General features: G+C 52.1%; 1 protein-coding gene across 1 annotated transcript; it reads right to left on the bottom strand.

Moving 5' to 3' along the window:
• Window positions 1-20,413: 20,413 nt before the first annotated feature.
• POU3F1 (POU class 3 homeobox 1) lies at window positions 20,414-23,838 on the bottom strand. Its single transcript, XM_074305211.1, has one exon. It carries the CDS (start codon window positions 23,817-23,819, stop codon window positions 22,479-22,481), a length of 1,341 nt encoding a protein of 446 aa, XP_074161312.1. The 5' UTR covers window positions 23,820-23,838; the 3' UTR covers window positions 20,414-22,478.
• Window positions 23,839-25,190: the final 1,352 nt, after the last annotated feature.

Below are 25,190 nucleotides of genomic sequence, written 5' to 3' on the forward strand. Positions count from 1 at the left end.
TTGCAGATTCATGGCCACCTGGGGGTGAAAGAGCGGAACCTGTCCTAGGGCCCCCCTCTCAGACTGATCTCATTTCCAGGGAGATGACTGAGGCCCAGCTGGACTAGGGCACCTCGGGCACTTGGGCAGGGCCTGGGAGGAGATGCCTCCTTTACTGGTGCTGTTTCTGAGCTGGGCCGGGAGGTGACAGGTCCAGCAGGTGGCACTGCTGCCCCTTTCCTGCATCGGCTGCTGGCTTCTGCGAGCCTGCCTCTGTGTGTAGTAGGTGCATGCTGAATGTAGAAAGCATTTAGAATGGGATAGTTTCACAGGCTGTCCAGGCTGCTTCCTTCTGGGTGGTCCCCAGGCCCCTGGTCAGGGAGGGTCTTGGAGCTCTGCGGCTGCAGTTCCCAACTAATCTCCCATCTCTAAGAGGCTCCCAGGGCCTCATCTTGTCCTCTGCCCCGTCCCCCTCCCTGTTAGACTGGGGGCCTGGTTGTATCCTGCGGCTGCTGGCGGTGTCCCCCTGCACTTGCCATGCCATAATGAACATTTAGCTGCTCCATCCTCTGCTTCCAGGCATGCATTGTGCAATCAGAGCTGCGTGCCCCCCAGCCTGAGAGACGGGGTGCGCTGCTTGTGTAGGCCGGTGGGGCCTGGGCCTGTAGGGACACGAAATAGTGAGAGGAGTAGGTGTGAGTCTCCCTTCTCCAGTGCCAGCCATGGAGCTGCGCTGGGCCGAGGGGGCGTGTCCGCCAAAGCCTCTGGGTGGAGGAGCTGGGGGCAGAGCAATGGAGGCTGAGCCATTACAGGTTTCCCTGGCTCATGCAGCCGCCTCTCGGGTCAGAGAGTGCTCCCCCTCCGACTCATCAGGTCTTGGGGCCTCCCTGCTGGGAATGCTCCCACCCAGCTACTCGGGCCTTCGGGAAGTGAGCACATGGGGGGAGGAGGAGGTTCCTAGGGAGCTAGAACAGGAATGGGCTTCCATTTCCCTCTCCTGGCCCCAGTGCTCCATATCCCTAGGCCTAGAAGGGATCTTCCGAGGTCATGCAGTCCACTGAGCTGCCTTAGGCAGTACCACACCTAATATACTCTCGTCTGAAGAGAGTCTCCCTTCATTGGTAAAAGATAATTCACCTCCTTTTATCTGGATTTGGCTAGCCCCACTACCGAACATGGAGGGAGCAAGCCTGTGAGTCTGAGGTTGATGACAGTATTCTCCTTCCAGCACTCCTCCCTCCCCCCTCCACCATGGGCCATCACTGTGCAAAGACCCCCTTCTGTTCCCTGTTCCTGGGTCTAATCAACTACCAGGCCAGGAAGTTACCCCAGACTTAGAGTCCTTTCCGCCTCTGCTGATGTCTCCCCTCCCATCTAAAGGGGCTTCATATGGGTAACTCAGGACAGCTACCTGAAATTAGAGAATATTTTTGGGCTAAGCAGGATGAAGGTACAGATTTAGTGTTTAGGGACTTAAGCACTGTCCCAGCATACAAATACATTAAGGGGCTGCTAAATCTGCTGAAGGGAGGCGGGGAGAATCCTTGTTTCCCTTCATGGTATCTGCCACCAGGGACCTAGGTTGGTTCACAAGGGATTCTGAGACAGACTGCAGTGTGGAGCTGTCCCTATAAGGGGCTGTCCTATATAGCTCGTCTGAGTCATTTACTCAGCTTTCCCCCTTTTAGCTCCACAAAGGTTTCTTGAGAGATAAATGAGGGGCAATATTGGTTTCATGTTTCATGTTTTCATATAACTGGGTGGGAAAAACCCCCTGCTTCTCTAAACGGGAAAACCCCCAAACTCAAATACAATAACCTCCCAAAATGCCTGTCTTCCTTGGTAGAAACATCACTTGGCCAAAACAGGGAAACTTATCACCTTTTCTGAGTCTGGGTTCAGCTGGAATCACTACAGAATATGGCAGGAGCAAGCCCTTGGGTGTGAGGTTGATGACAACATTTCTCTTCTACCTCCTTCTGGTAGACCATCCCTCTCCAGGACCTTGTCTCCCAGGGTAGGACTGGGGAGGCCTGCTTTTCCCGATGTCGTTCAGCCTGGTGAGCTGCTGACTTCTCAATTCCTCTCTGCCCTTCCCTGTAGAGGGCTGGAACTCTGGATAAGTATCCTTGAAACAAGGTATTAACTCATGGAATTGAGGAGATAAGGGTCCTCTAGTATACATATATTTAGTACATAGCATGGTGATGTAATGTTCTCTAGTTCACACATAATCAGTGTGCCGTAATGATGTAATTGTACTATGGTATTTAAGGGCTGAGAAGGATGGAAAAGAGACATTCCATTTTTGACCATCCTCCTGGTGGCTCTCCTGCCTTCCTCACTTCTCCACTTAAAGACCAAGGGCCGCAGGGACCTCCAGAAAGCTAGTCTGAGCCTTACACTTCCCCACACGGGATCCCCTGGGCACGGTGGGCACGATACCAGGATTAGCTCCGGGTGCAACTTGTGTGTTACAGAAAGGCTAACTGGATCTGGGGTCAGAGGAGCTGGGCCCAAAATCACACCCCGAACTGCCTTCCGGCTCCAGAGCCCTGTGACGGCTCCAGCCTGTGAGGGCAGAGGGAGGCAGGGCAGAGGGAGGCAGGGCCCGGCCCCAGCCGCTTGGGCCCACTCAGCATTTCCTAGCAACATCCCTTTCGGAGGGTGCCCGGGAACCCCAGGCCTCTCCCGGATTGCAGAAAGCAGCCAAGCCTGGGACTCCACCTTTTGGCTTGGCAACCTGGGGGCACTCCGATGAGAGCATCCGACGCTGGGCCTGTTCCATTATTGATGGGCCTCTTGGGTGAGGATGGGAGGGGGCCGAAGTCAGCTGCCCGTCGCTTCCGGGGCGCTGCAGAGAGCCGATCCCCCCGGGTGCAGGCCCTTGGCTGCTGCGAGCCCGAGGGTCCGGGCGCTGCCTCGGCCGCCCCGGAGCCCCGGCGCCGAGGCGCTCCCTACCCCCACCTGGGCAGCAGCTCCTCCTCTCCGAGGACATGCGTGCCGCCTTATTATGCGTTCCCGTTCCCTCACTTGCTCGCTCAGGCAGGCGGCGGCCTTCATTAGCGGAGGAGCCGGGGTCTGTTTTGGCTGCCTCATCAGCATCAGTGAACTGCGTCCCTGCGAGATTTGATACAATTTAATTAACCTAATTAAAAGCTCTGATTGCAGAGATGATTGGGGTAGCGCCAGCAGCGACTGCATATTTATAATGAGCTGCAAGGTGTGGGCCCGAAGCCAAACGCCACGCATCCCTAATGAGCCGGGGAGCGGGAGCGCCAACGTTTATTTTTGGCAACAATGCCCAGTTCCTCTGTCAGGGAGGCAGAGAGACCCGGGGAGCAAAGACAGACCTGCCCGGCGCACTCCTCCCCGCCCTGCAAGGTGGAAGCGGCGGGCATGTCTGCCAAACACGCTGCTACACGCGGCCCCCTGCGCCGCCCGGGCGTCGGCCCGGCCACTGCCCAGGCCTCCCGAGGGCCGGACCGCCCGAGCAAGCGGACAGGGGGAGCCGGGACCCTGCCCCCTCCCGCTCCTCTGGTGCCTTCCGGGACGCTGCCGGGCTGGCGGAGGTGGTGCCGGCGGTGCCGGCGGAGGCTCCTGCTCTTTCCCGAGCCCGGGCGTCTGACCCAGGGAGCGATACTCTGGTTTAACGCTCTTTGAGCCACGGTCTCCATCACCCTTCTCCTCCGCCCAACCCCCACGCCCAACCCCCACGCTCTTGTGAGGAGAGATCCTATGACCGATAGGGCTGAGACGAGAGCCCCGGAGCCCGAGCCGGAGAGGAGCTGCGAGAGCGGGGAGAATGCCAATGAGAGCTCGGGAGCTGTAATTCCCGTGCACCGAGGAGCGGAGACCTCCTCATCCATCCTCGGTCCTCCCCTGCCGCTTCGTGGAGAAGATGGCGAGCTCCTCGGACCCTTCCCTCCTCCTCCCCCAGGACTTCTGCCCGTGAAGCCCCCTGGTTTTTCTGACTCAGCATTTCAAATGGAAATCACAACCTAGTAACGAAAGGGAGAGAACTGGGTGCGGGGGAGCCGGGGAGGGGACAGGGGGAGATGCGGACGAGTCCGAGATGCAAATGGAGGAGAAATAAAGTAGGAAAAAAGGGACCTGGACTTTGAGTCCCTGCCCTGAACGCCTTTTTTTGGGGGGGGGAGAGCGATTTCTAGTCCAGCTCCCACGGCTGAGCCCGCGTGGGTCTGACGCTTCCTGTTGGCGGTGTAATGGCTAACATTACACCCTCTCCCCCCGCCACCTTTTGGAAGATGCGCTCTGGTCCCGCCGAGCACCTGGAAACCCCAAATTTCTCCTCTCCTCTCTGAAGTCCCTGCTCCACCCTCTAGACAAGATCAGACGCTCTAGTTTATTTTATGCTCTATTTCCTTACCCCCAACTTCCTTACTCAGGACCACACCACCAACACCAGGTAGAGGGTGTAGTCAGTGCGAACTCCACCAAAAGCTGGCTTCCTTTGGGGATTAAGAAAGGATAAATGAAACTTTTGTGAGGAAGTAAAAACCTCCAACTTATCCTGGGTAGACAAAAATCTGCAGACCCACGGACACCCTCTCCATCCCAGGGATTTGTGCATTCCTTCATTCATTCATTCATTTGCCAACTTCTTTTAATGGTTTATGATTAGGAAAGCATGGAGAGGGAGAGGTGGAGAGATGGAACACAAGAAAACACAAGCACATTTCTCCTGTCAGGGATCTTCGTACCTTTTCTTTTACCCGTCTATGTCTTCCCTATCTGGGGTAACTCAGTGGGCCTGGGGGGCCAGCCTGCCTCTTGGGGGTGGGGAGAGGTAACCACACACAGGACCTGTGGGCAAGGACATGTGTGTCTTTAAATGCCCTCCCTGGGTCGGGGCCTCAATGGAGCCTGTGTTCTGGGCCAGGCTGGGAGCCAGTGCTCTGGGCTTCCTGGGCTGACCCCCATCATTGAGATGCCTTGTGACGCAGGGAGGCCTAAGCTCCTCCTCCGTTCCCTCAGATTACTCAGAGGAATGAGCAGAGAGGTGAGATATGAGATATCATTATATGTGTTCAGCTGCTCCCTGATGGGGGCATCCCATTCCAGGGATTCTTAGTGACCTCATGCGTATTCCCACCCCCTCAGGCCCTGATCTTTCCCTCTTTCAGAAGATGGAGGATTCAGTCTTTCCCAGATGTGATGGGAAAGCAGCAAAGGACTCCATCTTATTTTCCAGAGTACCAGAGTAAGGTTCACCCTAAAAGTTGCTGGTCTCAGTGCTGAAGTTGGGAGCCAGGTGCCTGCTGGACTGAGAGCTGCGGGCCGTTGTAGTGGGAAGGACAGGACCTTGTGGAAAGGACTGAGCAGCGTGGGGAAGTGGGTGTTGGGGCCTGGGTGAACTCAGCACACAATAATGTTTTGATGGAAGCTCACATGGTGAGGTCCTGGGACGGACAGCACGTGGCTGACTGGGTAGCACATGCTGACCTTTGGTTACTGGCTTGAGAAGGAAAGGGTATGAATGGAGTAGGCAATCAGCTCACCCACTCTGTGCACCAAGGGGTCTCAGACCCTGCAGCTGTGGGGCTGCCTCCACCCCTAGGAATTGTCATGAGAATACACGGACCCTGGGCTGTCCTGGGTCACTTCCCTTTCTGATCTCTCTTCTCTGAGTGCCTGTCCCCTTTGTTTTCCCATTTCTCTCTATTTTCTCTCCCTCGTTCTTTTTGCCATTTCTTTTTTCTTCAGCCTCCCATCTTTCTTCTTATTTCTGCCTTTTCTGCTCCCATGGCTTTTTTCTCATTTTTTTTCTCTCTCATTTAAGTCTCACATCTCTTTTCCCATTTCATTCTCTTCTATCCCTTCCTTCCATCTCCTAGGTCTCACTATCACCTTTACATGGTCTCTCTATTTTCCAAACATCTTCTTCTCTTCTCTGTTTTCCCCTCCTCTTCTCTCTTCTTCCTTCCTCTCCTTTCCTCTTCCTTCCCCTCCTCTTCCCACTTTTCCTCTCTTCTCCTGTCCTGTCCTGTCCCCTCCTCAGACAGGGTTGGAGCCAGTGCATCAATCTGGAAATAGGTGTGTGGAGTTCCATGCACATATGGGCATACACACACACATACATGGGAAGTGTGTTCATGCCGTGTGTGATAATGTTGAGGAAAGGTTCTCTGGAGGCCTGAGAAAGGCCTCAGCCTCCCTCTGAAGTTTGGGCCTGGGGTTAGAGATAGGGAGGAAAAGGTTGGATAGTGCAGTCTTTGTTTCTGGCCCTGGGCCAGTGGTTCCTCCCCCCCCCCCCTCCTCTCTCTGGCACAGAGCCAGGCCATTGCATTCAGAAGGAAAAAGGAAGAATTTTCGGGGTGTGTAATTATTGTAATCAATTGAATTAACTAAAAATTAATGGATACACTCTCTCTCTCTCTCTTTCTCTCTCCTCTCTCTCTCTCTCTCTCTCTCTCTCTCTCTCTCTCTCTCTCTCTCTCTCTCTCTCTCTCTCTCTCACACACACACACACACACACACACACACACACACACACACAATCACACACACACACACACACACACACACACGGCCCCAGTTCCACGTTCCTCTGTTTTTAATTTACTAGGTGGGTGGGGAGGGGTCCTCTCAGGCTCTTTCCTGGTTTAGGGACTAGCTGCCACAGAGAGCATCCTCCCGCTTTCTCTTTCTGTTGTCTCTTGTCCCCACTGAGCACCACTGAGGCATGTGTTTGGCAGGGAGTATTTCTAAACAACTCTCCCTTCTCTCTCCCCAGCTCCCCACGTCCTCTCCCCGTGCCTCGTTATGCCCCAAGACCTGCTCATCCTCCCTCAGTCCAGAAGAGGGAACAACGATGGATGCTTTGGGTCTCTGAAAGGAGCCTGCTGCTGAGTCCGGCTGGTCAGAACCCGAGGGCCCACAGCCGGGGCTGAGGCGCCAGAACCCACCAGGGGACTAGGACTCAGTCCCAGGGCTTTTACCTTCTTGGTCTAGGCCCCTGGGGATGGGGGTAGGGCAGGAAGAGCCTCCCCTTCCCAGAGCTGGTGTTTTGAGGTAAGTGAATGGACATTTGTAGCTGTGTGTATGCAAATGTGTGCATATATGTGTGGCCAGGAGTGTAAGTTCTGAGGCCTTCTGTACCCTTTGATGAAGTGGTCAGTCTGCTGTCCGATCCCCCAACCGCCCGCCCAGTGGGGGTGGAATATGTACTGCCCACCTCAACCCCAACCCCCCACTTTCACTGAGCAGGAGCATCATACATCATGAGGGGCTGGGGCTTCATGATACATTGCCCTAATACGTCGCTATGGCAACCCCACTCTAATCCTGTATTATTCTAATGTGGTTCTTCCCCCCCCCCCCTCCCCACTATGATGGACGACTTGGGTCTCAGAGCTGAACGTCACCTCCCTTTCCCCTGAGGCCCCTCCCCCACTTCTGCCAGGGTCAGGCTAGCTCTGCAGACCTCCCCAGGTGCCCCAGGAATGGGAGCAGACATCCAGGTAGGATGGGCTTGGGAGGATGCAGTCTCTATCCCAAATGAAATTCTTGTCTCTAGCCTGATTTCTTTAGGCTGCGGTCCACTTTTTCCTAGGCTTTGTAACAGGCTCTTTTGTGGAGCTAGGTGACTCAGGAAGAGCTAATCCATCTGTCCCTCCTCACCCACACTCTCTCTCCCTCTCTTACTTCCTTCTTCATGCAGCCTTCCTTTTTCTCTTTCTCTCTCCTCCCTTCTTCCCACCCCTTTCTATATATTCTCCTTTCTTTCCATTCATATTCTTACCTTCATCCATCTCTCCCTCCAGTCCTCTTCCCTCCCCCATATATTCTTTCTCACCCCCTTCCTATCTTTCTCCTTCATTCATCTATCTATTCCTCTTCCTTTCACCTATTCTTCCCTCTTTCACTCCTTTCCTTTCTCATTCTCATCATCCATCCATCCTTCCTATTATTCCTTTCTCAATATTTCTCCTTAACTCCTTTCATCTATTCTTCCCTCTCTCCTTTCCTTTTTCATTCTCATTACCTAACCATCCTGTTATTTTTTCTTAATATTACTCCTTAATTCCTTTTATCTATCTTTCCCTCCCGTCATCTCTCTCTGCACTCAAAAGAGGGACAGAGAAGAAGAAAATGTATTCTCTTGCTTCCGGCTCCTGCCTTTCCACTTCCCTGTGTTCCTGGCACATATACATGGCCTGGGAAGCATGACATTGACCCACCCTTCCCCACACTAGCCCAGAGAGGCCTGGGGAGCAGGAGACAATGGCTCAGAGACCCAGGCATTCTTGTTGCGGGCCACCACAGGCCCCCATTGTGCCCCCTCATGTTGCCCCCACCCTGATGCCCAGGCCAACCATCCACCACACTCCCCCGGGGGCCACAGAAGGGGAATTCATGGGGCAGTTGGAGGACAGTTGTGGCCAGCTTCGGGTGATGGTGGGGCTGGGAGGGGGACTGAGAGCTGTTTGTGTCCTAGGGGGTGGGGCTAGGGTGTGAAAGGCTGGAGGAGCCTTAGGTGCCTGCCAAGCCCGTCAGCTCCTGGGCCTCCCTCCCTCTCCCTGCCTCAATCCCTTTGGGGTGTAGGCTGTGTAGAGAGGCTTCATTGTGTAGCCAATAGCCGCCCACCCCTGCTGTTGGGATGCCAGAGATGGGAAGGGTGATGGGGGCCTGGGGGGAGTAGGGGTGCAGGGGACTGAGTGGGCTTGGTTCTGTAGGAAACTTTGTTCCTCTCCCTTCCCACTCCATTCTTCACAGGCTGCCAGATTCATTCTCCATGACCTTCCTCTCTCAAATCCCTTCAATGACTCCCTATTGCTGCTTCTAGGTAAAGTCCCTTTTGGGACATGGGGTGTTTTGGCCTTGAAGGCCCTCCACCACCTGAGATCACTCTTTTTCTAGCTGTTTTACATTTTCTAGTTGATCAGAAACTCTAAACTCAAGCTGACCTTCCTCCTCAGCCATTCCTCACACCTTCTCCTCTCCCTGTTCATGCTCACACTGCTTCCTGTGCTGGAATAATCCCGTTTCTCACTGAATTCCTATAGATCCATTATGGCTTCAATGTTGACCTTTGTCTTTACTCAGTCACTCTACTCAGTTCTCCCTTATCTGACAAAGAAAAACAATCAAGCAAAACCTCGAACATGGTGGTTTTCTGCTCCAGTGTCCCCCACTAAGAAGGTGCAGGTTGTCTGATTCCTTACTTGTTCTTTAGGACCTTTGCTGGTTTTTTTTTCAGCTATTCAGAATTTAGTTCCCTTTCCCTTTATATTGTGGTCATAATGTAAACAATTCTTTTAGTTTTACTTAATCCACTTTGCATCAGTTTATACAAATCTTTCCAGTTGTTCTGAATTCTTTATTTTTAGCTGAATAATAGTATTCAATTATATTTATGTGAGAAGCAGAGGTAGCATGACATATAGGGTGTGGAACAGTCCTTGGAGTTGGCCAGGCCTGGATTCAAATCCTGCACCAGATACTTACTAGATGTTTTACTCTGGGCAATGCACTCAACCTCTCTGGGACTTAGGGGCTTCATTTATAAAATAAGTATTTGGACTTGATGACCCTTAAGGTTTTGTCTAGCTCTAAATCTATATTGGACTGTTAGGTTAAAAAAATGTTTTTCCCATTCCAGTTTTTGCTGCCGTAATGTATTCCCATGACTATTTTGGCATATGTTGGACCTTTGTTTCTGTCTTTGACTTCTTTGGGTACATACCTAATAATGAGATGACTGGATCAAACAGTATGTATGGACGATTTTAGTCATTTGTATTGCTTAATTCCAAATTGATATCCAGAACGGTTGGACCAGTTCGTAGCTCCATCAGCACCATGTTTATAGTGCGTCCATCTTTCCATAACCTCTCCCATACTGATTATTCCCATCTTTTGTCATTTTTCCAATTTCATGGATGCAAGGTAAAACTTCAGAGTTTAAATTTATATTTCTCTTATTATCAATGATTTGGGACATGATTTAAAATTCATTTATAGTGTATGATCCTTTTGAAAACAGTTCATGTCCTTAGATCACTTATTTATTGGAGAATGGTTCTGGGTTTTATATATTTGTGTTACCATGGAGAATAGTGATTTTTTGAGTGATAAGTGATATTTGATGCAAATATGTTTTCCCCTGCTTAACAACTTCTCTGCTTTATCTTTGTTCCTAAATTCCCATGAAAGCCTAACTGAAATATTGTCTCCTCCAAGAGACCTTCTTGGATGCCCCAAATTGGGGCATCCCTTTCTCTCTTCACCCCCTTAAATAAATGAAACTTATCTTAGAAACATAATATTGTCTATTATCCTGAGCTAAGATTTGAACTTGGTTCTCTGACTTCAAAAAGGCCCTTTCCATTGGACTATTTACTTCATAGGGTGGTAAAAGTATATTATCCCACTACTACTAGACTGTGAGATAAGTGAAGAAAGGGGAAAGGAAACAAGTATTTATGAAGTATCTACTATGTGCCAGACACTGTGCTAAGTGCTTTACAAACACAAACACTGAACAGTTTACAACAACACTGAAAGGTGGGTGCTATTAAACATATGAGAAAAGTGAAACGGAGAATAAATGACTTGCCCAGGTTCACAAAGCTAGTTAAGTATCTGAAGCTGGCTTTGAACGTGTTATCCTGCTTCCAGGCTGGCATTTTTTACTTCTCAGCTGCTTCATCTTTATCCTAGGAGGTCAGAGACCACGCTTTTATGTAAACTTTCTATTTTTTTTGGGAGCCTTCTCCAGCACTATGCTCAAATTAGATGAGCTATTGAAACGCATTGTATTCTCTGGGGACTCTCAGAAGCAGGTCCCAGATAGAGAAACTGAAGCACGAGAGGCTGAGTCTATGGCACAGACTATATCCCTGCTCTCTATAATCCAGCCAAATTGGTCTCCTTATGTGTCTTTGTACTGGCTTGTTCTCCATAACTGGATTGATTCTTTCTGCCTCTGAGAATCATCCATTTCCCTCAAAACTCTGTTCCGTTTATGGATCCTGTTAATGACTCTTCACACCCCACCAAACTTAGTGCATTTATTTTTTCTATGTTCTGTACATATATTTGTGGATGTTTTGTCTCCCTGGCTCCTTAAGGCAGGAATTTTAACTTTTGTCTTTTATGTCCCCAGGATTTAGCTTAGTGACTGGCACACAACAGGTGATTGATAAATGCTTGCTGATTGCTGATTGCTTCTGGAGTTCTTTCTTCCTCCATTGCTAACAGCCTTCAGATTTGTCAGTCTCTTAAGTTCTTAACACAGAATTCTGCAAGGGGGCTCAGACTGCAGGCAGCATGCAGACTTTCTTTAGGATCCTGGTGTAGGGAATGAAGCAAGGAGCTGCTTAGGATCATGCGTGTCTCCTGTGCTAGTTCTTTCTTTTAAAGATCTCTCTCTATGATCTCACAGCCTCTCCCCCAGGATTGAAGGGCAGAAGGAGAAGTAATTCAACCAGTATTTCACAGCTGGTTCATAGGAAAGTTGGACCCTGGTGTCCTGAGTCCTTCTCCTTGAGCTCACTGTTGGGGTTTGCTGGTGACGCTTAGAGCAGATGGACCCATACATATAGGCTCAATGGACCCATATTGGCAAAATTTCAGAGGCCACCTCTGGACCCAGAGTGACTCTGACTTCGACAAGAGGGAGAGCTCTCTCATCCATGGTTCCCTAGCTCCCTACTTTGGGGGTCGCCTTGTATCTGATGACAAGATTTTGGAGAGAAACTTTGATTCTTTTCCTGGGCTGGAGGTCCCCAGGGACAGGAGCAGAGGACAGCACTTAGGCCAGATTGCTTACCTTCTTGTGTAGGGGCTGATTTGTTCAGCATCTGGAGAAGATGGAGCAGAGATCCACCTTTCCATTTCCTCTGACACTCTGATCCTCTGTATTCGAATATCAGCTCCATGTGGGCAGTAATAAGTGTCCTCTGACATTGAATATAGGGTTAGGAGGGGAAGGAAATAAGCATTTATTAAGTACCTACTGCGTGCCAGGCATTGTTCTGAGAATCTTACAAATATTATCTTCTCCCTTCTCCAGGCAATCGGGGTGAGTGACTTGTCCAGGGTCACCCCGCTAGTGAGTACCAAGTTTCTGAGTCCACATTTGAACTCAGGTTCTTCTGACTCCAGGGTCAGTGCTCTAACTACTGTGCCACCCAGCTGCCCATATAGATATTATTTCATTTGAAAGAATAACATATATACATACATACATACATATATATATATGTATATAGTTGATGCTCAGGAAGCATTGACTTAGTGAAGGAGGGAGTGAAGGAGTATGAGCTTTATTTAGGTGGGCTAAATGGCTGGGGTTAAAATGCAGAAAAAATAGAAGGTAAAATATGCATCTACTTTCTTAAGCTCAAGGTGGGGGAGGAAAAGGGGGCAATTTTGTATTCTTGCCTCAGGCTCAAAATTAGCTCATTACAGTGCTGAGATGAACAGCCTCCTTTCTGGGGGCAGCTTTTTCTGTAGCATTCCTGGAGGACTGAGGCAGTACTAGTGAGGTAGGGTCCTTTGTTTGGGATGCCCCATGACCTCTGCTGGGAAGTACACAGGGATCTAAGGTTGGCTGCTCAGCCAAAGATGAAGTCAGGAGGTTTCTTGATATGATATGTTATCCTGATGTCCCTGGGGATGTGCTGATGGGGAGACCATCCCTGAGTCTGAAATCCTGAAACATCTATATATTCTAGAGCAGGGGTTCTCAAACTACAGTCTGCAGGCTACATGCGGCCTGAGGACGTTTATGGGGCCTGCAGGGTTCTGACAAATGGGCTGAGGAGCGGAGACAGAGTGTGAGCTTTTGTTTTCACTAGAGTCCGGCCCTCCCACAGTCTGAGGGACAGTGAACTGGCCCCTATTTAAAAAGTTTGAGGACCACTGGTCTAGAGCCACAAATGGTAGCTATTGATCGTCCTCTACTTCCCATCTTCTTCCCCCTCTGCGGTCCCCTCCCCTTCTAATTGTGTACATCTTTTTTCTTCTTCTTGGTTTAATGTTGCCTATTTAAAGTGGTGCTGTAGACCACATGAGGAAAATGTGGCTTTTTTTCATTGAAGGCAAACAAGTCACTTTATTAAGCACTTCTTCAGTGCTTAATAGCTAGAGGCTAGAGCTGGGGGTACTGCAAAGAAGTTACTGTGTCTATCCCCAGTCTCGGGGCCTTTCTGATCCCAGAACAAAGACATTGCTTATCTGTAAAGATCTTTAGGGAAGGTGGGGTGGTGCCCCATCCCCCATTTCTCACCTCTTCTACATTTCATTGCACCACACCTAACATTTCAGCAGCTCTGGGAATTCTGCCTCCTCCAAGGAGCTGCTCTGGTCTTTTCACAGAATAGTTTCACTTTTCTGGAATAAGTCATAGCCCACTTTCAGACTTTTTTCCAACTACACCTGACCCTTGAACTACAGGTGAAGAAACATGACCCTTTCCAGTCATCTCTGGGTAGAATATTCCTAGGCCTTGTATGTGTGTCTGTCTTTGTCTGGGAGTTTCCTAATGGCCAGGGAGATTTGGGTCTGGGCCAGTGTTCTGATTGACCTTAGAATGATAGATCTAAGGGTACTTACACCATCATCAAATTAATTCCCTGAGCTTTACATATGAGGAAACTGAGGCTCCGATCAGTTCAACAACTTGAGGTTCATGGGTAGCAAGTGGTAGGGCTGAGATCCAAAGCCTTGTGACTCCCAATCAGCACCGTCTCCACCCTGCCCACTCAGTTTGAGCAGTAGTTTGATGGCCATCGTCCTGGTGGATCCAGGGAGAAATGACCTGGGTGAGAATTCTGGCTCTATTATTTATTATGTGAACGGGTAGGGAAGGCTTCTCTGAGGCTCCGAAGCCAAACCTGTAAAATGGGAGTGCTGATTCCTGCTCCTGCTGACATGTTTGTGAAGTTCTAATGAGAGAATGTGCCACGCAAGCAGAAAAGAGCTGCTATTAACATGATTGCAGCCCCAGAGCCTCAGGACAAGGACAAGGGCCCCTGCCTGGCTGCGTTCCCCCATCTTGGCTCAGCCCCGAGGAATGGCCTGGGATAGATCAGCGGGATTCTCCCCCATTCCCCATCCTGCTGTACACCAGCCCACCGCTAGCTAGCTCACCAGGCAGCAGCTTCAGCTTCAGGTCGCCTCCGTTGAAAGCCTGAATAATCAGGAGCCTTTGAAAAAGAAATTCTGAAAAGCCATCAGGAGTGAGTCATTGACTTGGGGAGGCGATGAATCAACGGGGAGTTCATGAAACGGCAAATGAATCGGGTGTGAGAGCAGAAGCAGAGGCTGCAAGTCCCCCAGCCCTCCAGGGACCAGGAGCCCAGTAAACGGGAGGATTCAAAATGATACACTGAGCTCTTCTCTCTCATCAACAGAAACCTACTTTCTCCCTTTCCTTCTGAAAGCCAGAGAAAAGGGCAGAACACACACACACACACACACACACACACACACACACACACACACACACACACAAGGTCAGGCAGAGAGCTTAATGATGGCACAAAGCCCTAGTCCAGAGCCAAAGCCCCATCGAGGGCACATACATTGGGCTGCAGAGAAGTCACTGCCTCCACAGAGTCACAGAGACAGGGATGGGGAGACATCCACGTGGAGCTCCAGAGCAGAGAGGGCCCCCTTGGCAGGGAACATTCTCAGCTATGTGTCCATGACACAGTGTGGGTAATTAGCCAACGCCTTTACCCCCCACCTCCCCATCTTTTCAGGAGAGCTTACAAGAAATAACACTGATTTTGACAAACACCCAAAATAATGTGAGATCAGGCACCAGGCATTATGCATTATGCATGAGGTCTGATTTAACATGAACATTATTTCTTGTGTATGAGACCATATGCCTCAGTTCTTTCTTTGTAGCCTAGTAATAACCAGCCGTAGCCAGGAGCAGCTCAGGAAAGCGGCTCTCAGGAGCTCGGGGGAACTGGGTCCGGAGGGAGCGCCCTCTCCCATCACCTGGCAAGCGGGTAGAGGGGTGATGAACAAAGATAGGAGCCTGTGCCCCGGCTGGAACGCGGGGATGTGTGAGAGTACCTGCGAGGGAGCGTGTGTGCTATGTCAGTGTGACTGTGCGAACTTGTGACTTTGAGTGAGACTATGATCTTGATGGCGTGACCGGCTGTGTGACCGGGGAGCGGCGTGTGAGGGTGACAGTGGGCGCTGAAGAGGGAGCATGGCGGCCCAATGTGGGCACCCCAAGGAACCCGTGTGTGTGTGTGTGTGTGTGTGTGTGTGTCAGTGTGAGTGTTGGTGACAGTCTGACAGGCGTGTGACTGACTGGAACAGACTGATAGGCAATGTTGCGAGGGTGTAAACGGACTGTGGAGGGGAGTGTTGTGTGCGTGTGTGTGTGGGGACACACGACGGTACACAATAACGGTCTACAACCGTGTGCTTGAGGGCCCCATCCGCGGGTGTGTTTTCTGCATGACTGTTGTGAGTGTATTTACATGATTTATATTTTATGTAAGGCAGTGAGATTGTGGAGACACAAATAGATAGTTCTCTGCTCCGTGTGTGTATGTTTGCATATACACGTGCGTATGTATATGCGGAGGTATATGTTTAAAAAATAAGCTTCCACATATGCGCATTCACACTGCTCTGCCAATTATCTGAGGGGGCTCAGAAGAGATAATAGCGGACAGGGCCACTGAAGGCTGGTACAGATTGTTGGAGGTGTTTGGGAATATTCAAAGATTAGGTCCTAGACGATGCTATAAACACCAATTTCAGGAACTGGCATCTCCCTACTGACAGCTTTTCTGAGCAGGTCCGGCTCTGACCATCCATTGTTACTATGGGCCATGTGCGGGTAAGGCTGACAAATTGTGTCCCAAAGGCCTGAGCAATGGGTAGAGTCCGAGGGACCGTGTAGAGGAGGGAGTGGGGTCGGGGGCCCAGAGGCTGAGGCTGTTCCCCTTGGGGGACGGGGCTTGGAGCGGGTGTATTTTCCCCACCCCCCCAGCGATCTCTTTATCTCTGGAAAACTCAGCTCATGCATTCCCCTGGCTCAGAGACCAATAGAGGGCAGTCCTCTCCCACAAGAGTCCTGGGAGGCTGGAGGGGAGCGGATCGGTGCAGAACAGGGAGCCCCAGTGCACTGCTGCCTCACTCCAAGAAGCACTTTCAGTCCACCACAATCGGGATGGAGTTTAGCAGGTTGAGGAGCAGCTATAGAGCCTACGCGGAGGCCCCAGTGGGCCCAGACTCAGAAAAGGGGACTCAGAGAATGGTGGGGGCCAACCCCATTTCCGTCCAGGGGATTCTCTCCCATCCCCCTCACTCAGAACCATGGCCAGGGAAAGGGGAGGGGAGGGGAGCTTGGAGCACACACAGCCAGTCTGAATGCCTTCCAAGGCAATCATTAAACAGACCTCCAAGCAACCCTTGCCCCTCTCAGCTATGCCCTTTTGCAGACAACTTCCAGCCTGGGAAGAAGCTGCCTGGAGACAGGTGAGCCCCTGAAGGGGTCAGTCTGCTTGAATGTGGCCCCCGGGGTGAGATGAGAAACAGCAGCAAATGCAAAATCACAACCCGGCAGGAGCCTGGGCCACAGGATTGCAGCTCCCAGAGCATCCCAAGTGTCTGAGCCTCCATCAGTTACTAGGGTCCAGGGATGGGCAGGGATACCCTTAGACAGATCTCTGCTGGATATTGGCCTGGGCTCTTTGCCGGCGTTGGAGGGCCCACACACACACATCAGCGTGGTTCCTAAACCTACATCCCCAGTCCCACTTCTTAGTGACTGAAAGGACTCTGAGCTAATTCAGATAGCCATATTTTGGTGAATGCTGCCTTCCCATCCTCCCAAACATGACAGCTGCAGGTCTGGGAATATAATATTTGCCTTTTCAAAGCCCTCAGGTTTTTACCACTGTTTTCCTTCACACCCCTGCCCCGTCAGATTTGTGCTGGTACCGTGGGCCCCATCTTCTCCTATATTCATACACACACACACCACTGTACAGAAATACATGCAAAAACATGGATGTCCATAAAGAGCTGCAGGCACACAAACACTCCAGGCGGACTCGTGAGCGCACACACCACTTACCAATGAACCCCTAAGCACATCGGCAGAAACACCGAGAGACCCACGCACTCACCAAGGCTATTTGTGCATAGGGAGAGTTTCCTTCTTTGTACTGGCATCCTCAGCACCTACCTCATAGCAGGTACTTAATGAATACTTGCTGATTGATGTCTATATGGACAGAGATTAATGTACACACAAAAATTCAGTCCGCACAGACACATCCCCGTATGTACACATTAACGCAGAGTCACACCAACAGAGGATGCATATTTACATACATGCACAGTGGACTAATACCTCTTACTTCTTAAGCTGGCCTACCTCTTAATGGGTATAATTGATTAAAAAAAAATCTGAGAGGAAAATCTTTTTTGCTGAGGAAATTTCACTGTGTGTCAGAGCCCAGGGACATCTGAGTATTTGGGAAAGAATGAAAGGCTTCCCCTGAAGGTGAGTGTATGCACACACAGACACATCCATGCACAGACACGCATCCATGTGCATACCAATATCCCGGCACAGACATTGCTGGGCAGGAGGAGTAGGGGCTGGTACCTGCCTGTCTGCCTGACCCCTGATCCAAGGAAAAAAAAAACACCTTGTGGAAAAACAACTCCCATCTCACTCACCCCAACGTCCAGGAAAATTCTAGTGAATTTGGTCTGCTCCCAACGGGGGAGCTGATGGGCTAAAAGGCCACCAGAAGATGAGGGTCACTAGGCACACAGTGGGTGTCTGGGGATGAAGGATTGTGTCTTATTTGGAGAAATCCTCACAGTTCCCCAACCATCAGAGTATTTTTTCAGCGTCCCTTTAAAAAAAAAAATCGTAACTTGGCTCTGACTTGGACTTTCCCTCTGGATAGCTTCTGTTCTTTTGCTTTTTTGAAGGCCAGGTTGTTCAAAAGGGTAACCCTAAACTCTTGCAAAGGATTAACCAGACAATTTAAGAAAGCAAGCGCCTTCAGAGCTATCTGCAAGAAATCGGGAGGGGAAGCAAGACCAGGGAAGCATTCTCTGTTCCTTCATCCTCTTCAAATGAGAAGAGTCTATTTTCTTTTCAGCAGCGCTCTTACCCTCCCTCCAAACTGCCTTGTGGCCCAAGAGAAGGGGATCCACTGGTAGCACCCTATTGTCCTCTCCTAAGCCTCCCTCTAGCTGATTTCCCATCCTGGCTCAGGGATAGAGACACAAAGCAAGAGAGAAAAAAAATCAAGAGAAAGGGGGCAAAACAAAGAAATAATTTTGAGTGAAATATTCGGACCGAAGAAACCTCGGTTTGCTCTAGGGCCCTGCTGGTGCCAGGGATCTGGTACCAATTGGCCAGTGTTTTTTGGGCCAAAGGAAGAAAATCAATTTAAGGATTTCATTGTCCCATCACTGACTCATCCTGCCTGCTCCCCCCATGCACACCAATAATTTCAGGCCCTGGGACGGCTGTTGAGCGTTTATGTTGGTTGTCTACAAAGCCGAGACCCCAAGAGAAAAAGGACAAAAAGAAACAGAGAGTCTGAGTTGGAAGCTTTGAAAATACCAGCTAAGGTCTTTGTATTAAGGAGAAAGCCTCAGAACCTTTGGTGGGTGAGCATGGCCTCTTGACCTGAAACAGAGCCCAAAGGTCTCTTAAGAAATACATCCCAAAGTAAGAGGAAGTATGAAAAAGGAGAAAAAGTCTTCCTCTGCCCCTAGGCTAGACCTTTGCTATATAGGGGACAGTGGAAGTTAAACAAGAATAAACTAAAACCACCCCAGTTTCAGTCATTTATCTCTTCAACTCCCCCCCCCCCCTTCTCTGGTGAAGGAATAAGTTCCAAGGCCACCCACCTGGCTACGGTTGGGAGGATGGAGCACTGTAAAGGGGCCCTGGCTGTTACTGTCACACACACTCTCTCTCTCACACACACACACACACACACACACACACACACACACACACACACACACACACACTTCTTTTTTAGGGCTAAAGTGACAGTAAGAAAAATATTATTGTTACTCGAGGCTTCTTGAGAAAAGAAAGACATACATTTGAGAGAATATTGAGACTATTTATGATTTTAAGACTTTTGTCCAATCTTTGCTAAAGGGCTTTGGTGAAGCTGTTTGGGGGCTCCAAATGACAGGATTTTGGATATTAAATTTCCCAGCTCTGCTGAAGCTCCCGTCCCTGACCTTACATATTGTCCTGTTACAAAATCTAAGCTTCATCAATACTCAGCCAGCTGCTATTAAGGGCTTCCTGTTCTAAGGGCTTAGGAAGGGTCTCCTAGCTTCATTAGCAAGTGTTTATGCTCCCCTTCAAATCAAATCAAATAAGATACTATTTCTAAAGTGCTCATTAGCACAGTGACTAGCACATAGGAGCTTAATAAATGCTTTTTTAATCTCCTGTCTCTTTCCCATCTCTCTATTCCTACTCCCCGGGTACCCAGAGTTTGGAGAAAAGCATCAGTGGAAATTAGGGATCTGCTCTTTAGACCTTTTCTTCAACTAGAGAGCTGGAAAAGAATATGGGAATGAAGACACAAGTTGGCCCTTTACACTCAAATACCCCAGTAAATTAAAAAACTTCATTCAGATGGGAATCAAACACAGGCATTTTGCTTCTAACTACAAAGCTGGAGGAGAAAGACTATGGAAAAGAATGAAAGTCTAGGTTAGGGGTGATGGACTCTAGGAGTTTGAAGGCTTGTCAGCATTCTAACCCCTCTGGCTGAGCTGCAGAGGCATGGGAAACTCTAAGAGCCAACTTGCTTTCCATTTTAAAAAGTGGAAGTAGGCCTAGGAGAACATGGGGATGCCAGTGGCCTGGGGGTGTGAGAATTTTTCAATTCTCCCATGACTCCCCAAAGAAGATACTTTCCCAGGACTCGAATCAGACAAGGAAGATGGGAGCACCATCAAGTTGCTTTTGTTTAGACTCTGGTAGGTGTGGCCTGAGGGGTTCAGAGCTGCAGACTGGGGCCAGCCAGTTGCTTGGCCCCCCAAAGTCTGTCTGCTCAGTTTTCTGGGACAGTGTCAAGAACTGAAGACAAATCCTTTTTAGAGTCTTCAAATCCAGAGGGGAAATTTGGTGTAGCTTTGTCTTTTTAAGCCTCCCATTTGAGACTGGTTTCTAATACTGTTAAGTCGGAGCTGAGCCCAGCCTCCTTTCAGGAGAAGCCGGTCTGAGCAGTATTGGGCTCTCTCCAGTCTCAGACCAGGCTTCCTGGCTCACGGCCTTGAGCACAGGATAGGCTGAGGAGGTTGGGGGCTTTCTGGAAATAACCAGCACAACCTCAGACTACGGGTCCTACCGTGTGGGCATGGGGATGACACCCCCTGTCCCAGGTTCCGATTCATGCGCCCAGTACCCATGCCACCCATCCCAGCCCCTGCTACAGCAAAGAGGACAGGACACAGCCATGGGGTACATGTTTTATGAGTAATAAAATATTTACTATAACATAAATATAAAGGGGGGAACTTCCCAGTCTACAATTTTTAGAAATTAAAATACAGAATGCACCAAAATGTTGTCCAAAAATTAATAAAAATAATAAAATTAAACTTTAAACTGTAACAAACCGACCTAGAACTGGGGGAAGGATATGGGGTAGGGAAGGGAAGGGAAGGAGGGGAAGTTCCAGACACATCCAGAAAATAAATAGGACCGGTCAGAAATCCGGAAATCATATTAAAATATCCTCTTCAGATTAGGCAGCGTACAAAATTCTCTAGGATGGAAAACCCCAAGCCCCCAAGATAAGTTCAGCACAGCGGATTCCTCCTTTTCCTCCAACCACTGGCCTGTGCATACATATCTCACATATTTACAGGGCTAGTGCCTCCCCCAAACGCCCCAAGCGGGACTGGACTTTTTTTTTCCAGCTTTCCCTGGGCTCCCAAGCCCCCAGATTTGCAGCTGGGAGAGGGACTAAAGGGGGCAGAAAGGGAGTTGAGGGGAATCTGGGGGTAGGAAGATTGGGGGGGTTTCTGTCGCTGGGTTTAAAAACAATAAGAGGGATCTAACTTTTCCAAAAAGTGTTTTCAAAATGGGATAGGGACAAAGGGGTCCCCGGGTGGTTGTGGGGATACTGAGGGGGCTGAAGGCCTTCTGTTCCCAGCCCTCAGAGTCTCCCTGATGGGATGAGGAAGGGGAATGATAGAGCCCCCCTCCACCTGCAGGGGTGTAGAAAGATGCGGGTTCGGATAAAACGAAACAGAAAGCATCCCCGGGGTTTGGGGATTTCGATCCATCTTTTCTTGTTTTCGGTTTTCTGGGGTGAAGTGGAGGAGTGTGAGAATAGATAGGACTAAGATGAAAGCTTTGGCTACTTCCTGTGTGACAGACACACAGACTCGGCTCTCCTCTCCCGGGCTCCCCCGCCGCCTGCTGCGCCCTCCCGCCCGCGCCCGTCGAGAGCCCCGATAAATACAGTAAACAGCGATTTAAATTAAGGACCCGAGCGGAGTTTGGCAAACCAAAAACGAAAAACATCTCAACGAATAAATAAAAACATAACATTAAAAAAAAAAAAAACCCACCCCAAACAACACCCACCGACCAGGACGACTGGGGAGAGAGGGGCCAAGATTTGGGAAGGAAAAGAGGTGGAGGGAAAAAAAATAAGGTCCCCTCCCTCCATACCCCACCTCTCCCCGCGGGTGCAGGAGCTCCCCCGGGCATTAACCCTTTAGGGATCTCGCTGCCCCCGGGACCCCGACTGGGGAGGTTCCTCCGCGTGTATGTCTGACTGTGCCTGCGTAGAGGAGTGACTGTTTTGTGGAGGTTGCTGAGTGTATGTGTGTGTTTGTGATTGCAAGTGGGATTTTGTAAATGTGTCCGAAAACGCCGTGACAGAGTAAGTGTATTGTATGTGCAGCGAGCGCCCTCTCCTCTGCCCCTCTTCCCGGGATCCCCCTTCCCCCTAATCGCGTTACCTGTCGCTGCCGGGAGGACGCTGCCGGGATCCCGCCCGAAACAGCCGGGGGAAGGGAAAAAGGGAAGGGATGGGTGTGCGCCCGCCTGCCTGTGAGTCTGGGGGATTAGGGCTGCCGGGAGTGGGATGGATGGAGGTGGTGGTCCGTGGGTGGCGGGGCTAGTTGATTAAGTCGGCTCGGGGTCTCGGCTCCTCTCTGCTCCAGCCCAGGCTGCGCCGCCAGTCCGCCATCTCCGAGACAATTTCGGGTCCTTGTTCGTCTGGTTCGGGGTCGTGTTATTTATTTATTTTTAAAGTTTCTTTGCTTTTTTTTTTTTTTTTAATTGTAAAATCCAAACAAACAAAAAGTCCTGTCCGCGTGGGCTGCGGGCGAGATCAGCCCCCGACTGCCCTCTAGGTCTCGCTGTCTCGGGGGCCGCTCCCTTTTTTTTTTTTTTTGGAGGGGGGGTGTCGGCACGGTGGGCAGAAGAGAAGGAAGGGGCTCGAGTCCGGGCCCCGCAGGGTGAGGGGGGGTCACTGCACGGATCCTTGCAGTGTGTGGTGGTGGTGATGGTGCAGCGGGGCGGGTGGTGGAGGCGGCGGGGCTGAGGGCGGCGAGGCGCCCCCGCCACCGGCCCCGGGGGGTCCCAGCTCACCTGGCGCATACACGTCGTCCATAGGGGGGTGGCCGGCGCCAGCGGCCGGGGTCATGCGCTTCTCCTTCTGCCGCCGGTTGCAGAACCAGACGCGCACCACCTCCTTCTCCAGTTGCAGACTGTCGGCCAGGCCCGTGATCTCGTGAGCCGACGGCTTGGGGCACTTAAGGAAGTGGCTCTCCAGAGCGCCCTTGACGCCCACCTCGATGGACGTGCGCTTCTTGCGTTTGCGTCCCTGCGCCGCGATCTTGTCCAGGTTGGTGGGGCTGCCGGTGGAAGAGTCGGTCTCCTCTAGCCACTTGTTCAGCAGCGGCTTCAATTTACACATGTTCTTGAAGCTGAGCTGCAGGGCCTCGAAGCGGCAGATGGTGGTCTGCGAGAAGACATTCCCGTAGAGTGTGCCCAGCGCCAGCCCAACGTCGGCCTGCGTGAAGCCCAGTTTGATGCGCCTCTGTTTGAACTGCTTGGCGAACTGCTCCAGGTCGTCGGAGCTCGGAGCGTCCTCATCCGAGTGCTCCCCGACCGATGAGGAGCCGCCGCCGCCGGCGCCCGGGTGCAGGTGACCCGCATGGAGCCCACCCGCATGTCCGTGTCCATGTCCACCCAGGTGGGGTGGCGGCGACGGCTCCAGCTGCGCCTCGTGTCCGTCTTCGTGCAGCCCGTGGTGCAGGCCGGGCCCCGCGCCGCCCCCGCCAGCCGCTAGCATCCCCGCGAGGCCCCCGCCCCCGGCAGCTCCCGGGTACGCGGCCGCTTGCGCGTAGAGCCCTAGAGGCTGGGGCTGGTGACCCCCGCCCGCCCCGGGTGACGGAGACATGGCCGGGCCTAGGTGGTGAGGTGTCCCGCCTTGAGCCCACGCCGCTCCCGCATGGGCCGCCCCCTGGTGCACCAGCCGCGCGTGGAAGCCTCCGCCGTCGTCCCCACGGCTGCCGCCTCCACCCTTCCCGTGGTCCAAGTGGGGGCCACTTGCCCAGTCGCTCCCGCCGCCGCCGCCCGTAGGGAGCCACTGGTGATGGGCCAGGCCCACGGGGTGCCCCGCGCTTGCTCCCAGCCACTCGTGGTGCATCAGCTTCTGTACCTCGCGGTACGCGGCCCCCGCGTGGAGTCTTTCGGCCGCCGCCGCCGCGGCCGCCGCCGCAGCTGCGTCCGGATGCATAAGCGGCCCGGCGCCCCCGGCCCCGCCGCCCGGGCCCCGCGGCAGGTACTGCGCGGTGGTGGCCATGCCGCCACCGCCGCCGCTGCCTCCGCTGCTGCTCCGTCTGCGGGCCCCGCCGCCCCGCTCCGCCGGCTTAAAGCCGGGACCCGCTCTGTACTCCGGAGCCCCACCCCTCCTCCTTCTCATTGGCTGGGCGCAGACACGCCTCCCGTTCCCCCCCAAAGCCCTTGGCTGACGCCCCCCTTTCTTTCCTCTAGCCTGTCGGCCGGGCCCGGGGCCTCCCCCTCACCATTGGTCTCCAGCTCCGGATGGTCCCGCGTGCCGGTCCCCGCTGGATTGGCCGCAGGGGGGTTCATTCACCACCATCCCCCTTGTTTCCCACCCCCCAGTTCCCCGCACCTAACACTCACATTCACGCCCCCGGGGGCGCGGCCGCCACGCTGGGGAGAGACGAGGCCGCGGGGGTGGCCTGGGGACCGCGCCCCGCTTTTCTCTCCCTACTCTTAGCGTGGGCCCTGCTTGCCACAGGCAGTGGAGACCCCGGGATAGGCCCACGGCCGTGAGGCAACGAACCCGGGAGAGTACAGATAACTCTTTCTGGGCAAGACAGGGGAAAGGAGGTTCAGTGTCTCCTTCGGTTCCTCTGTCCAGGGGATCAGGGCTGGCTCTGGGAGGCGCTTAGGTTCCCCCAGAAGCTGCTCAGCCCCGCGGCTCCTCCTCTCCGAGAGGCCATTGCTCTGCTCCGGGACTGGCCCTCCCCATGCATCTCGAGTCCCTGCAGTGCCGAGATGAAAGGTAGAATCGCGGTCCGGTTCCTGCGTCCCCGGCTCGGCTCGGGCTCGTTATGGGCTCGACTCGGCTTTGCCCGTCCCCGACTTGACCCGCACTCTCCTTTCCTGAGGGTCCACCCGTCTCGATCCTCGGCCGCTCGGGTTCCGATTTGGGTCCTCTGACTCCCCGGAAAAGGGGAGGCAGGCAGACTGGGAGGGTGCAAAGCGCAGGAAATCGGAGCTTTGTGCCAGACAGAGACAGAATCGGGGTTTCCAGGCCCGGCCGCTTTGGGCTGGAGCTCGGTCTCCTCCGTCTCTCGACGAAGTCAGCCCCAGTGCTGCAGCCCAGGTGAGTACCGAGCCGGTGGCTGAGGGGCTGTTCCTAACTAAAGTAGCCACTGTCCCAGGCCTCTTGGTCCCCTTTCATCCTTTTCCCACTTACTTTCTGCTAGCGGGAAAGTAACTGGTGTCAGGGAGGGGCTCGGGCTAGAGCCCAGCCCCCGTGCTTTTCCTGGGATAATATCTTCGGGCTCTGTGAAGGGGCAAATTGGGGGGGGGAGCTCGTTGCCATGGGAAGGGGCCAGGTACTCAAACTTCTCTCTCTGTTGTCGAGCCCTGTCGGGGCTCTCTGGAAGCTGCCCCCAGCTCCACTTCCCCACTGGGCCTG

Source organism: Sminthopsis crassicaudata, chromosome 3 (assembly GCF_048593235.1).
Source record: "Sminthopsis crassicaudata isolate SCR6 chromosome 3, ASM4859323v1, whole genome shotgun sequence".
Lineage (NCBI taxonomy): Eukaryota > Metazoa > Chordata > Mammalia > Dasyuromorphia > Dasyuridae > Sminthopsis > Sminthopsis crassicaudata.

Bases quoted from the DNA above. Each gene is read 5' to 3' on its own strand.
- POU3F1 (XM_074305211.1), bottom strand. From the start codon at position 23,819: ATGGCCACCACCGCGCAGTACCTGCCGCGGGGCCCGGGCGGCGGGGCC.